Source organism: Ranitomeya variabilis, chromosome 3, assembly GCF_051348905.1.
Source record: "Ranitomeya variabilis isolate aRanVar5 chromosome 3, aRanVar5.hap1, whole genome shotgun sequence".
Lineage (NCBI taxonomy): Eukaryota > Metazoa > Chordata > Amphibia > Anura > Dendrobatidae > Ranitomeya > Ranitomeya variabilis.
Window position 1 is genome coordinate 215,183,870 of NC_135234.1, and position 12,791 is coordinate 215,196,660.

The window sequence follows — 12,791 nt, forward strand, 5'->3', positions numbered from 1 at the left end:
TGTTACCCTTGTAAAAATAAGAATTTGTGGGCGAAAAAATCATTTTTGTGAAAACAAATGTGATTTTTTATTTTCACGGCTCTACGTTATAAACTTCTGTGAAGCACTTGGGGGTTCAAAGTGCTCACCACACATCTAGATAAGTTCCTTAAGGGGTCTAGTTTCCAAAATGGTGTCACTTGTGGGGGTTTCCACTGTTTAGGCACATTAGGGGCTCTCCAAACGCGACATGGAGTCCGATCTCAATTCCAGCCAATTCTGCATTGAAACAGTCAAACGGCGCTCCTTCACTTCCAAGCTCTGCGGTGCGCCCAAACAGTGGTTTACCTCCACATATGGGGTATCGGCGTACTTAGGAGAAATTGCACAACAAACTTTGTGGTTAAATTTCTGTTTTTACACTTGTGAAAATTAAAAAAAATGGTTCTGAAGTAAAATGTTTGCAAAAAAAAGTTAAATGTTCATTTTTTTCTTCCACATTGTTTCAGTTCCTGTGAAGTACGTAAAGGGTTAATAAACTTCTTGAATGTGGTTTTGAGCAGCTTGAGGGGTGCAGTTTTTAGAATGGTTTCACACTTGGTTATTTTCTATCATATAGACCCCTCAAAATGACTTCAAAGGTGATGTGGTCCCTAAAAAAAACATGGTGTTGTAAAAATGAGAAATTGCTGGTCAACTTTTAACCCTTATAACTCCCTAACAAAAAAACATTTTGTTTCCAAAATTGTGCTGATGTAAAATGGACATGTGGGAAATGTTATTTATTAACTATTTTTCGTGACATATCTCTCTGATTTAAGAGCATAAAAATACAAAGTTGCTAAATTTTAAACATTTTCGCCATATTTCCATTTTTTTCATAAATAATCGCAAGTAATATCGAAGAAATGTTACCACTAACTTGAAGTAAAATATGTCACGAAAAAACAATCTCAGAATCAGCGGGATCCGATAAAGCGTTCCAGAGTTATAACCTCATAAAGTGACAGTGGTCAGAATTGTAAAAATTGGCTCGGTCATTAAGTACCAAATTGGCTCTGTCACTAAGGGGTTAAAAGACACTCACAAAAAACAAAGCAGACACAAGTAAAATTAAATCACAGATAATGCAGTTAGAACAAACAAAACATTAAGATGATAAAATATTTCTAAAAATATTCATACATTTTTATAAGAAGGCATATACTGTATGTGTAAAAATAAAAATATAAAACCAACACCCAAACAAACCAAAGGGCAGGTTATTCAATGATTGCTGTTCTTATCTGGCTGCTTTCTCAATCATTAGGTTCAATCCCTCAGGGGTTAGTGTGCCCAGTTTAAAAATCCAAAAACTTTTTTTTTTTCTGGTATCTGCTTCTGTCCTCCCCGGAGGTGTTCGGCTGGAGCTGCGGTGGTGCTCGACACCCCCCCTTTCTTCCGTCTTAGCTGCTTCCTCAGCGCTCCCTTGAGACCGCCTTCATTGACCCTGTATTGTATGTATAAGTGCCCTCTAAAATGTAAAGTGCTGCGGAATAAGTTGGCGCTATAGAAAATAAATTATTATTATTATGTAATTCAATCTATTTGCTCGCAATTTTTTATTCAAAGGAAAAATGATACCATCATGAGATAAAAGCCATTGTCTTCATCTTCTGGGGGAAACATTCCCAACTGACTTCAAATTGCAATAATTTCTTTTCAGGCCTCCCTGTGGCAGAGAGTTTCATAGTGTCACTGCTCTTACACTAAGCAATCCCTGTCTATGCTCATGTGGACCCTTTCTTTCCTATAGAAGTAGTGGATGTCCCATTATTACAGTCCATACCTCGGTATAAATACATTATTACCAGATCTGTTCTCACTTTTGATACATTCATACATAGTTAGTAGATCACACATATTTTGATAATTTTTCTTGAAACTACATTCCACTCAATGTATTACCTTCTTCTCCTTCTAAACCCTTCCAAGCTGTATTGTGTCAAGTAAAACTACGAGCATAATTCTAATGATGCACGTCATGATCTTCATTGACTTGGAAGCAGCAGTCTGACATTGGTTGCTACAGTTAATTCCACTGTTTACTAATATCTTAAGTTATTTTTCATATCAGTTTTACCAAGTATTCTACCATTAAAGGGGATGTTCAGGCTTGGGACAAAAGTCTACTGTATGTGACTGCAGACTGCTGAATCACAACAAAGTGCGATATTGAGCGCGGGGCGGTCACTTAACTGCAAGTTTGCGATATACATTTTCCCGGTTATGTGCTGACCAGATGTGTTCAGCTTCTCTCCATAGAAATGAATTGAGAGAATCCAGACTTGTCTAGTTGGTGCATGTCTGCAATAACAGGGAATCATGACAGCATGCGCACCACACGCTGTCACGACTCAGCAGTCTGCAGTCACAAAGAGTGACCCCAGACTTTTGTTTCAAGCCTGGAAGACCCCTAGAAATGTGTACTTTTGGTAAATCTTAAGTTGTAAAATAATACTGTCCGCTGTGACCTCATGTTTATTTTGTTTATCTTCATGTTATCTATAAAAAGTATTGTTCGGTTTTGGGCTCGCTAAGTCATAACCCGTGTTGCATTTTCTTGCTCGGTCAGACAGAGGATGGCACTTACACTGGATTCATCAAGGTACATCTGAAGCTTCAACGTCCGGTCACTGTAATGGACACACTTGAATCTCCATCCATTATCACCATGACACCTATGTCATCAAGTAGTCGAGCAGAAAAAAAGACTTCCTTCTACCTGCCTCTGGATGCTGTGAAACAACTTCACATTAGCAGTTTAACAACAGCCAGTGAAGTCATCAGGGGTCTTCTACAGAAGTTTCAGGTGGTGGACGATCCTCTCAGATTTGCACTGTTCAAGCAAATGCAAAAGGATGGACAAGGTGAGTTGGATCATTACTTGTCTCATACCACAAATAATGGGGCTCAGGACTTCCCTTTTATGAAGGGGGCAGTAAAAGCAATACCTGTTCTGGTGCTCCCAATCCCACCACATTTGACATGGTTGGACATTCATTTGAATGGTCACCGTGTAACTCTACATTTAACTGTATTGGATTTTATGGCCAGTGAATACTTCTAGGAGCCTGAGCCAGTGATCAAGATAGTGGTTGTTTTCAAGGAGATGCATTTCAAGTCAAACACAATGCATTTTGGAATGTCATACTGTCATGATGCAGAATTTCCTGTAGCTATACAGGAACAAAATTCTAGTATTATTTGTTGACCATGTCATAAGCCCCTTTAGAATAGGCAGCTATTTCCTTAGGGTACCATCACACAGTCACACTTTGATCGCTACGACGGTACGATTCGTGACGTTCCAGCGATATCCATACGATATCGCAGTGTCTGACACGCAGCAGCGATCAGGGATCCTGCTGAGAATCGTACGTCGTAGCAGATAGTTTGGAACTTTCTTTCGTCGCTTGATCACCCGCTGACATCGCTGGATCGTTGTGTGTGACAGCGATCCAGCGATGTGTTCGCTTGTAACCAGGGTAAACATCGGGTAACTAAGCGCAGGGCCGCGCTTAGTAACCCGATGTTTACCCTGGTTACCAGCGTAAACGTAAAAAAAACAAACAGTACATACTTACATTCCGGTGTCTGTCCTCCGGCGTCTCAGCTTCTCTGCACTGTGAGCGCCGGCCGGAAAGCGAGCACAGCGGTGACGTCTGACGTCACCGCTGTGCTTTCCGGCTATGGCGCTTACACAGTGCAGAGAAGCTGAGACGCCGGAGGACAGACACCGGAATGTAAGTATGTACTGTTTGTTTTTTTACGTTTACGCTGGTAACCAGGGTAAACATCGGGTTACTAAGCGCGGCCCTGCGCTTAGTAACCCGATGTTTACCCTGGTTACCCGGGGACTTCGGCATCGCTCCAGCGCCGTGATTGCACCGTGTGACCGCAGTCTACGACGCTGGAGCGATAATCATACGATCGCTGCGACGTCACGGATCGTGCCGTCGTAGCGATCAAAATGGCACTGTGTGACGGTACCCTTAGAATATACACTATCTGCATGGAGGTGTACCAGTATCATAAGTGACCACATATTTGTCTCTTTTGGTCTTTTTTGTCTTCACACCATTGGAACTCTCTCATGAAACTTATTTCTATAAGGCAATGTAGACTTGGATATGAACAAAGTGTAATATTAGACACTGACAATGCATTTTTTATCCTTCTAAAATGTGTTTTGATCTCATCATCATTATGTAATTTCAACTCCAAGACAGCTGAAATATCATTAGTTCAGTCAATGTCTGAATATATGAACTTGACTGAACATTGATCCATTACAGTATATTCATAAATATAAGGTTGACTTTACTGCACCTTCTAGTGTTCTCATGTTTGCATATTATTTTTAGTGCACTATTGATTTCATGGTGTTGTACATGAGAAGGGGTTACATACAAAGCACAAATAGAACTGATAATGAATAAACTAACAATGTCAGACACGTGCATATTGGAGAGGACCCTGCCCTTGCAGGCTTACATTCTACAGGGTAATTGAGAAGGAGACAGTAGGTTCGGGGTTTCATCAGCTCTGGTGTTGGTGAGGTATAAGCTGTAGTATTGGTGTAAGCTGTTCTGAAATTATGGGTTTTCAAGTTCCGCTTGAAAGTTCCAAATGTAGGGGACAATCGGATGTGTTGGGGCACTACAGGATTCCAGAGGATGGAGGGTAATCAGGAATAGCCTTGCAGGTGATTGGGTGAGGAACGTACAAGTCTGGCGGAGAGAAGGAGGTCATGGGAGGACCGGAGATTACATGGTGGGAGATTAGTTCAGAGATATATGGAGGAGACAGATTATAGATGGCTTTGTAGGCCAGTGTTGGTAGCTTGAATTGGATACATTGGGGAAATGGGAACCAATGAAGGGATTTGCAGAGGGGAGAAGTGGAGGAGTAGCGAGGAGAGAGGTGGATTAGTCAGGCAGCAGAGTGAAGGACAGACTGGAGAGGTGCGAAAGTACTAGCAGGAAGGCCACTGAAGAGGATATTGTAGTAGTCGAGACAAGAGATGATGAGGGCATGCACTATAATTGTAGTAGATTGAGGATTGAAGAAATAACAGATTCTGGAAATATTTTTGAGTTGGAGGAGGAAGGAGGTGGCGAGAGCTTGGATGTGTGGTTTGAAGGATGAGGTAGAGTTGAAGGTCACTCCGAGGCACCAGACGTAAGGTACAGGGGAAAGTGTGATGTTTATTGTGATAGATAGATCAGGTAGGGAAGATAGGTGAGATGGAGGAAAGATGATGAGTTCATTTTTGTCTACGTTTAGCTTTAGGAAGTGAGAGGAGATGAAAGAGAATATGGCTGATAGACACTGGAGCAGAGAGGTGATGTCTGGGCCAGAGAGGTAGATCTGAGTGTCATCAAAGTATAGATGGTACTTGAAAGCAAAGGACTTTGAGTTGTCCCAGTTTGAGTGATGTCTGCGCAACACTGAGAACATCATTCAAATTATGCGGGCAGCACCAACCATGACTGAATATAATGAAGCACACCCGTATGACTAAATGAGCAGGTACGATCTAACTATATAAAGTTCTTTTTGTACATGACCAGACCGCCGTTTTTAATGATAAAAACGTGTTAGTGATGCACAGGAGACAGATTACTTAAGAAAAAAAAGGACAGGACAGGTTTCCTTTAAGATAGGACAACTATATTCGGTAAATAGGGTTACATACTCATATAGATCAATAAACATCTCCAAATATTGCATGTGTATCCATCTGATAATAACACCATGCATACAAATAACTCACTTATACTGTGAGAAAAAGTAAATATACCGTACCTTGTACCAATTCTTTCATTATAATTATAACGATGACATAAAAATTGGAATGATCTCACCTCATCATATTGCAATATCCATCCATCCAACCTCCTGATGACCCGTGTGGTGAAACACGTAGAGGTCACATGACATCTGAATGATAAGTACCCCCCTCTTGCTATTTCATTGTTTCATGCTGTATCTGATATCCTACTGGAGGATATACTTTTAGTTCATATTTTTGGCTATTTCTTTGTTATTGTGCTGTATCTGATGTCCTACTGAAGGATTGAGGTTTGGTGTATATTATTATATCAATACTAGATGTTAGCCCAATTCTAACGCATCGGGTATTCTAGAATATGTATGTAGTATGTATGTAGTTTATTTATGAAGATTTTAGAATAATACATTGAATACACAGGATTCGGCTGGACTGCGCCTGTCGCTGATTTTTCGAGGCCGGCCACGTAGTATATAGCACAGCCACGTAGTATATAACAGCCCACGTAGTAAATAGCACAGCCACATAGTATATTGCACAGCCACGTAGTATGTAGCACAGCCACGTAGTATGTAGCACAGCCACGTAGTATGTAGCACAGCCACGTAGTATATAGCACAGTCCACGGAGTATATAGCACAGCCCACGGAGTATATAGCACAGCCACGTAGTATATAACACAGCCCACATAGTATATAGCACAGCCCATGGAGTGTATAACAGCCCACATAGCATATAACACAGCCACGTAGTATATAACAGCCCACGCACGTAATGTATAACACAGGCCACGTAGTGTATAACACAGGCCACGTAGTGTATAACACAGGCCACGTAGTGTATAACACAGCCCACGTAGTATATTCCACAGGCCACGTAGTATATTGCACAGCACACGTAGTATATTGCACAGCCCACGTAGTATATTGCACAGCCCACTTAGTATATAGCACAGCCCATGTATTATATTGCACAGCCCACACAGTATATAGCACAGCCTACGCAGTATATAGCACAGCCCACGCAGTATATAGCACAGCCCACGTAGTATATTGCACAGCCCACTTAGTATATAGCACAGCCCATGTAGTATATTGCACAGCCCACACAGTATATAGCACAGCCTACGCAGTATATAGCACAGCCTACGCAGTATATAGCACAGCCCACGCAGTATATAGCACAGCCCACGTAGTATATTGCACAGCCCACTTAGTATATAGCACAGCCCATGTAGTATATTGCACAGCCCACACAGTATATAGCACAGCCTACGCAGTATATAGCACAGCCCACACAGTATATAGCACAGCCCACGCAGTATATAGCATAGCCCATGCAGTATATCGCACAGCCCACGCAGTATATAGGACAGCCCACGCAGTATATTGCACAGCCCATGCAGTATATTGCACAGCCTACATAGTATATTGCACAGCCCACGTAGTATATTGCACAGCCCATGTAGTATATAGCACAGACTACGCAGTATATTGCACAGCCCGCGCAGTATATTGCACAGCCCATGTAGTATATTGCACAGCCTACGTAATATATTGCACAGCCCACGTAATATATTGCACAGCCCACGTAGTATATTGCACAGCCCACGTAGTATATAGCAATGTGGGCATCATATCCCTGTTAAAAAAAAGAATTAAAATAAAAAATAGTTATATCCTCACCTTCCGTTGGCCCCCGGATCCAGGCGAAGCGGTTACCAACGCTCCTCGCGCGCTCCGGTCTCAAGAGTGCATTGCGGTCTCGCAAGACCGCTACGTCATCATCTCGCGAGATCGCAATGCATGGAGCGGTCACCGGAGCGTCGCGAGGAGCGCCTGTTCTGGATCCGAGGGGCCGACGGATGGTGAGTATATAACTATTTTTTATTTTTATTATTTTTAACATTAGATGTTTTTACTATTGATGCTGCATAGGCAGCATCAATAGTAAAAAGTTGGTCACACAGGGTTAATAGCAGCGTTAACGGAGTGTGTTACACCGTGGCATAACGCGGTCCGTTAGCGCTGCCATTAACCTGGTGTGAGCGCTGACTGGAGGGGATTATGGAGCGGGCACTGACTGCGGGGAGGAAGGAGCGGCCATTTTGCCGCCGGACTGTACCCGTCGCTGATTGGTCATGGCTGTTTTGCCGCGACCAATCAGCGACTTGGGATTTCCGTGACAGACAGACGGACAGACAGAAAGACGGAAGTGACCCTTAGACAATTATATAGTAGATGAATTTACAGCCATAGAATGGCACTTACTTACCCTCTGCTTCCACATACTATATTGCTAAACCCCTGGGTTAAGAGTTTATCAGGGCTTCCCAAGGAAAGCCATCGTGGAGCTGGGTGTTGTGAATTCCGTTCTCGGGCTCCCTCCTGTGGTCATGAGTGGTACTGTGTGAGTTTGTTCTTGGGCTCCCTCTGGTGGCCTTTAGCGATATGGCTGGTCTTGGCTGGGCTCAGCTGTTTCATCTCCTGTTAGGCTGGGCCTATTTAACTCACCTGCACCTTTAGATGTCGCCTGCTGTCGGTGTATTCAGTCCTGATTCCGTGCTCTCCTGAATATTCCTTGTGACCAGTCTCCTGCTATGAGAAGCTAAGTTTGCTTGTTCAGTTTCTCATTATTTCCTTGAAACCGTTTCTCATTATATAATGAGTTCAGCCCAGCTTGCTTTTATGTGATTTTTTGCTTGCTGGTCAGTTCTGGGGTGCAGAGTGCGCCCCTCACATCGTGAGTCGGTGTGGGGGTTCTTGTATTCTCTGCGTGGTTTACTTTTGATAGTTTTTGTACTGACCGCACAGACACCTATCTATTTTCTGCCTATCTAGTATTAGCGGGCCTCATTTGCTAAATCTGTTTCATCTCTACGTTTGTGTTTTCCCCTTGACTCACCGTTATTATTTGTGGGGGGCTATCTAAAACTTTGGGGTACATTTCTCTGAGGCAAGTGAGGTCTTTGCTTTCTCTCTAGGGGCAGTCAGTTTCTCAGGCTGTGACGAGACGTCTAGGTTTTCAGGTAACGTTCCACAGCTGCCTTTAGTGTGTTTGGATAGGATCAGGATTGCGGTCAGTATAGCTCCCACATCCCCAGAACTTGTCCTATATACTCAGGGTATATTTGTCAGGTCAGTTTGAGATCCTACCACCAGGATCATAACAGCTGGGGCACCATATCCACTGTCCAGTAGGGTGCCAACCTCGCTCATCTGGCGACTCTGTTCAGCAAGTCAAAATTGTTATTTCTTTGTTGCGGGGTGACCCTCAAGATTGGGCATTCTCTTTGGCGCCAGGAGATCCGACACTGCTAAATGTTGAGGCGTTTTTTTCTGGCGCTTGGAGTGCTTTATGAGGAACCAAATCTGGTAGACCAAGCAGAGAAGGTTTTGCTGGCTCTCTCTCAGGGTCGAGATGAAGCAGAGGTTTATTGTCAGAAGTTTAGGAAGTGGTCAGTGCTCACTCAGTGGAATGAGTGCGCCCTGGCGGTGATTTTCAGAAAGGGTCTTTCTGAAGCCTTAAAGATGTTATGGTGGGGTTCCCCACGCCGGCGGGTCTGAATGAGTCAATGTCTTTGGCCATTCAGATTGATCGGCGTTTGCGGGAGCGCAAACCTGTGCACCCTCTGGCGGTATTTTCTGAGCAGAAACCTGAGCCTATGCAATGTGACAGGGTTCTGACCAAAGTTGAACGGCAAAACCACAGACGTCAGAATGGGTTGTGCTTTTACTGTGGTGATTCTGCTCATGTTATCTCAGCATGCTCTAAGCGCACAAAAAGGGTTGCCAAGTTTGTCACCATTGGTACTGTACAACCTAAATTCATTTTGTCTGTTACTTTGATTTGCTCTCTGTCATCCTACCCAGTTATGGCTTTTGTGGATTCAGGTGCTGCCCTGAATTTGATGGATTTGTCATTTGCCAGGCGCTGTGGTTTTATCTTGGAGCCTTTACAATTCCCTATTCCGCTAAAGGGAATTGATGCTACACCATTGGCCAAGAATAAACCTCAGTACTGGACTCAATTGACCATGTGCATGGCTCCTGTACATCAGGAGGTAATTCGCTTTCTGGTGCTACATAATTTGCATGATGTTGTCGTGTTGGGTCTGCCATGGCTGCAGGCTCATAATCCAGTCCTGGATTGGAAAGCAATGTCTGTGTCAAGTTGGGGGTGCCAGGGGATTCATGGCGATGCTCCTTTGGTGTCAATTGCTTCTTCTACTCCTTCTGAAGTCCCTGAATTTTTGTCGGACTACCAGGATGTATTTGATGAGCCCAAATCCAGTGCCCTACCTCCTCATAGGGATTGTGATTGTGCCATAAATCTGATTCCTGGTAGTAAGTTCCCTAAGGGACGACTTTTTAATTTATCTGTACCAGAACATACCGCTATGCGGAGTTATATAAAGGAGTCCTTGGAGAAGGGACATATTCGCCCGTCCTCGTCCCCTTTGGGTGCGGGGTTCTTTTTTGTGGCCAAGAAGGATGGTTCTCTGAGACCCTGTATAGATTATCGCCTTCTAAATAACATCACGGTCAAATTTCAGTATCCCTTGCCATTGTTGTCCGATCTGTTTGCCCGGATTAGGGGGGCCAGTTGGTTCACCAAGATAGATCTTCGTGGAGCGTATAATCTTGTGCGCATAAAGCAGGGCGATGAATGGAAAACAGCATTTAATACGCCCGAAGGCCATTTTGAGTACTTGGTGATGCCTTTTGGGCTTTCTAATGCCCCCTCTGTGTTTCAGTCCTTCATGCACGATATCTTCCGAGAGTGCCTGGATAGATTTATGATTGTGTACCTGGATGATATTTTGGTCTTTTCTGATGATTGGGAGTCTCATGTGAAGCAGGTCAGGATGGTATTTCAGGTCCTGCGTGCCAATGCCTTGTTTGTGAAGGGCTCTAAATGTCTCTTCGGAGTCCAGAAGGTTTCCTTTTTGGGCTTTATTTTTTCTCCTACTATCGAGATGGATCCAGTCAAGGTTCAGGCTATTCATGACTGGACTCAACCTACATCTGTGAAGAGTCTTCAGAAGTTCTTGGGTTTTGCTAATTTTCACCGTCGCTTCATCACTAATTTTTCTAGTGTGGTGAAGCCTTTGACGGATTTGACCAAGAAGGGTTCTGATGTGACGAATTGGTCTCCTGCGGCCGTGGAGGCCTTTCAGGAGTTGAAACGTCGGTTTTCTTCGGCTCCTGTCTTGCGCCAGCCCGATGTCTCTCTTCCCTTTCAGGTCGAGGTTGATGCTTCAGAAATTGGAGCAGGGGCTGTTTTGTCGCAGAGAAGCTCTGATGGCTCTGTGATGAGACCATGTGCTTTCTTTTCAAGAAAGTTTTCGCCTGCCGAGCGGAATTATGATGTTGGTAATCGAGAGTTGTTGGCAATGAAGTGGGCATTTGAGGAGTGGCGACATTGGCTTGAGGGAGCCAAACATCGTGTGGTGGTCTTGACAGATCACAAGAATTTGACTTATCTCGAGTCTGCCAAACGGTTGAATCCGAGACAGGCTCGATGGTCGCTGTTTTTCTCTCGTTTCAATTTCGTGGTTTCATATCTTCCGGGTTCGAAAAACGTGAAGGCTGATGCCCTTTCTAGGAGTTTTGTACCTGACTCCCCGGAAGTTTCTGAACCGACTGGTGTTCTCAAAGAGGGGGTGATTTTGTCTGCTATCTCTCCTGATCTGCGACGGGTGTTGCAGGAGTTTCAGGCCAATAGACCTGACCATTGTCCACCGGAGAGACTGTTTGTCCCAGACAGATGGACCAGTAGAGTTATTTCCGAGGTTCATTCTTCGGTGTTGGCGGGTCATCCTGGAATTTTTGGTACCAGGGATTTGGTGGTGAGATCCTTTTGGTGGCCTTCCTTGTCGCGGGATGTGCGTTCCTTTGTGCAGTCCTGTGGGATTTGTGCTCGGGCCAAGCCTTCGTGTTCTCGTGCCAGTGGATTGCTTTTGCCTTTGCCTGTCCCGAAGAGGCCTTGGACGCATATTTCCATGGATTTTATTTCGGATCTTCCTGTCTCTCAGAAGATGTCTGTCATCTGGGTGGTTTGTGATCGTTTTTCCAAAATGGTCCATTTGGTACCCTTGCCTAAGTTGCCTTCCTCCTCCGATTTGGTGCCATTGTTTTTTCAGAATGTGGTTCGTTTACATGGTATTCCGGAGAACATTGTGTCCAACAGAGGATCCCAGTTTGTGTCCAGATTTTGGTGATCCTTTTGTGCTAAGATGGGCATTGAATTGTCTTTTTCATCAGCCTTCCATCCTCAGACGAATGGTCAAACCGAACGAACTAATCAGACCTTGGAAACTTATTTGAGATGTTTTGTTTCTGCTGACCAGGATGATTGGGTGACCTTTTTGCCATTGGCTGAGTTCGCCCTCAATAATCGGGCTAGTTCTGCTACTTTGGTTTCACCTTTCTTTTGCAATTCTGGTTTTCATCCTCGTTTCTCCTCGGGTCAGGTTGAGTCTTCTGACTGTCCTGGGGTGGATTCTGTGGTGGATAGGTTGCAGCAGATTTGGAACCATGTGGTGGACAATTTGACTTTGTCCCAAGAGAAGGCTCAGCGCTTTGCTAACCGCCGTCGCTGTGTGAGTCCCCGACTTCGTGTGGGGGGATTTGGTATGGTTGTCTTCTCGTTATGTCCCGATGAAGGTTTCCTCTCCTAAGTTCAAGCCTTGTTTCATCGGTCCTTATAAGATTTTGGAAATCCTCAACCCTGTGTCTTTTCGTTTGGACCTCCCAACATCGTTTGCCATTCATTATGTGTTCCATAGGTTGGGAGATACGTGGTGCCTGTGGTCCCTTCTGTTGATCCTCCTGCTCCGGTCTTGGTCGAGGGGGAGTTGGAATATGTGGTGGAGAAGATCTTGGATTCTCGTATTTCGAGACGGAGGCTTCAGTACTTGGTGAAATGGAAGGGTTATGGTCAGGAGGATAATTCCTGGGTTGTCGCCTCCGAT

General features: G+C 44.2%; 1 protein-coding gene across 3 annotated transcripts in view; it reads left to right on the forward strand.

The window, feature by feature from the left end:
* Window positions 1-12,791, forward strand: part of RASSF5 (Ras association domain family member 5) — a 176,242-nt gene that overhangs the window by 142,849 nt on the left and 20,602 nt on the right. For all 3 annotated transcript variants that reach the window (XM_077295162.1, XM_077295163.1, XM_077295164.1), the window contains one exon: window positions 2,594-2,888. In XM_077295162.1, the coding sequence (XP_077151277.1) occupies window positions 2,594-2,888 (295 nt within the window). The remainder of the gene's footprint in view (window positions 1-2,593; window positions 2,889-12,791) is intronic.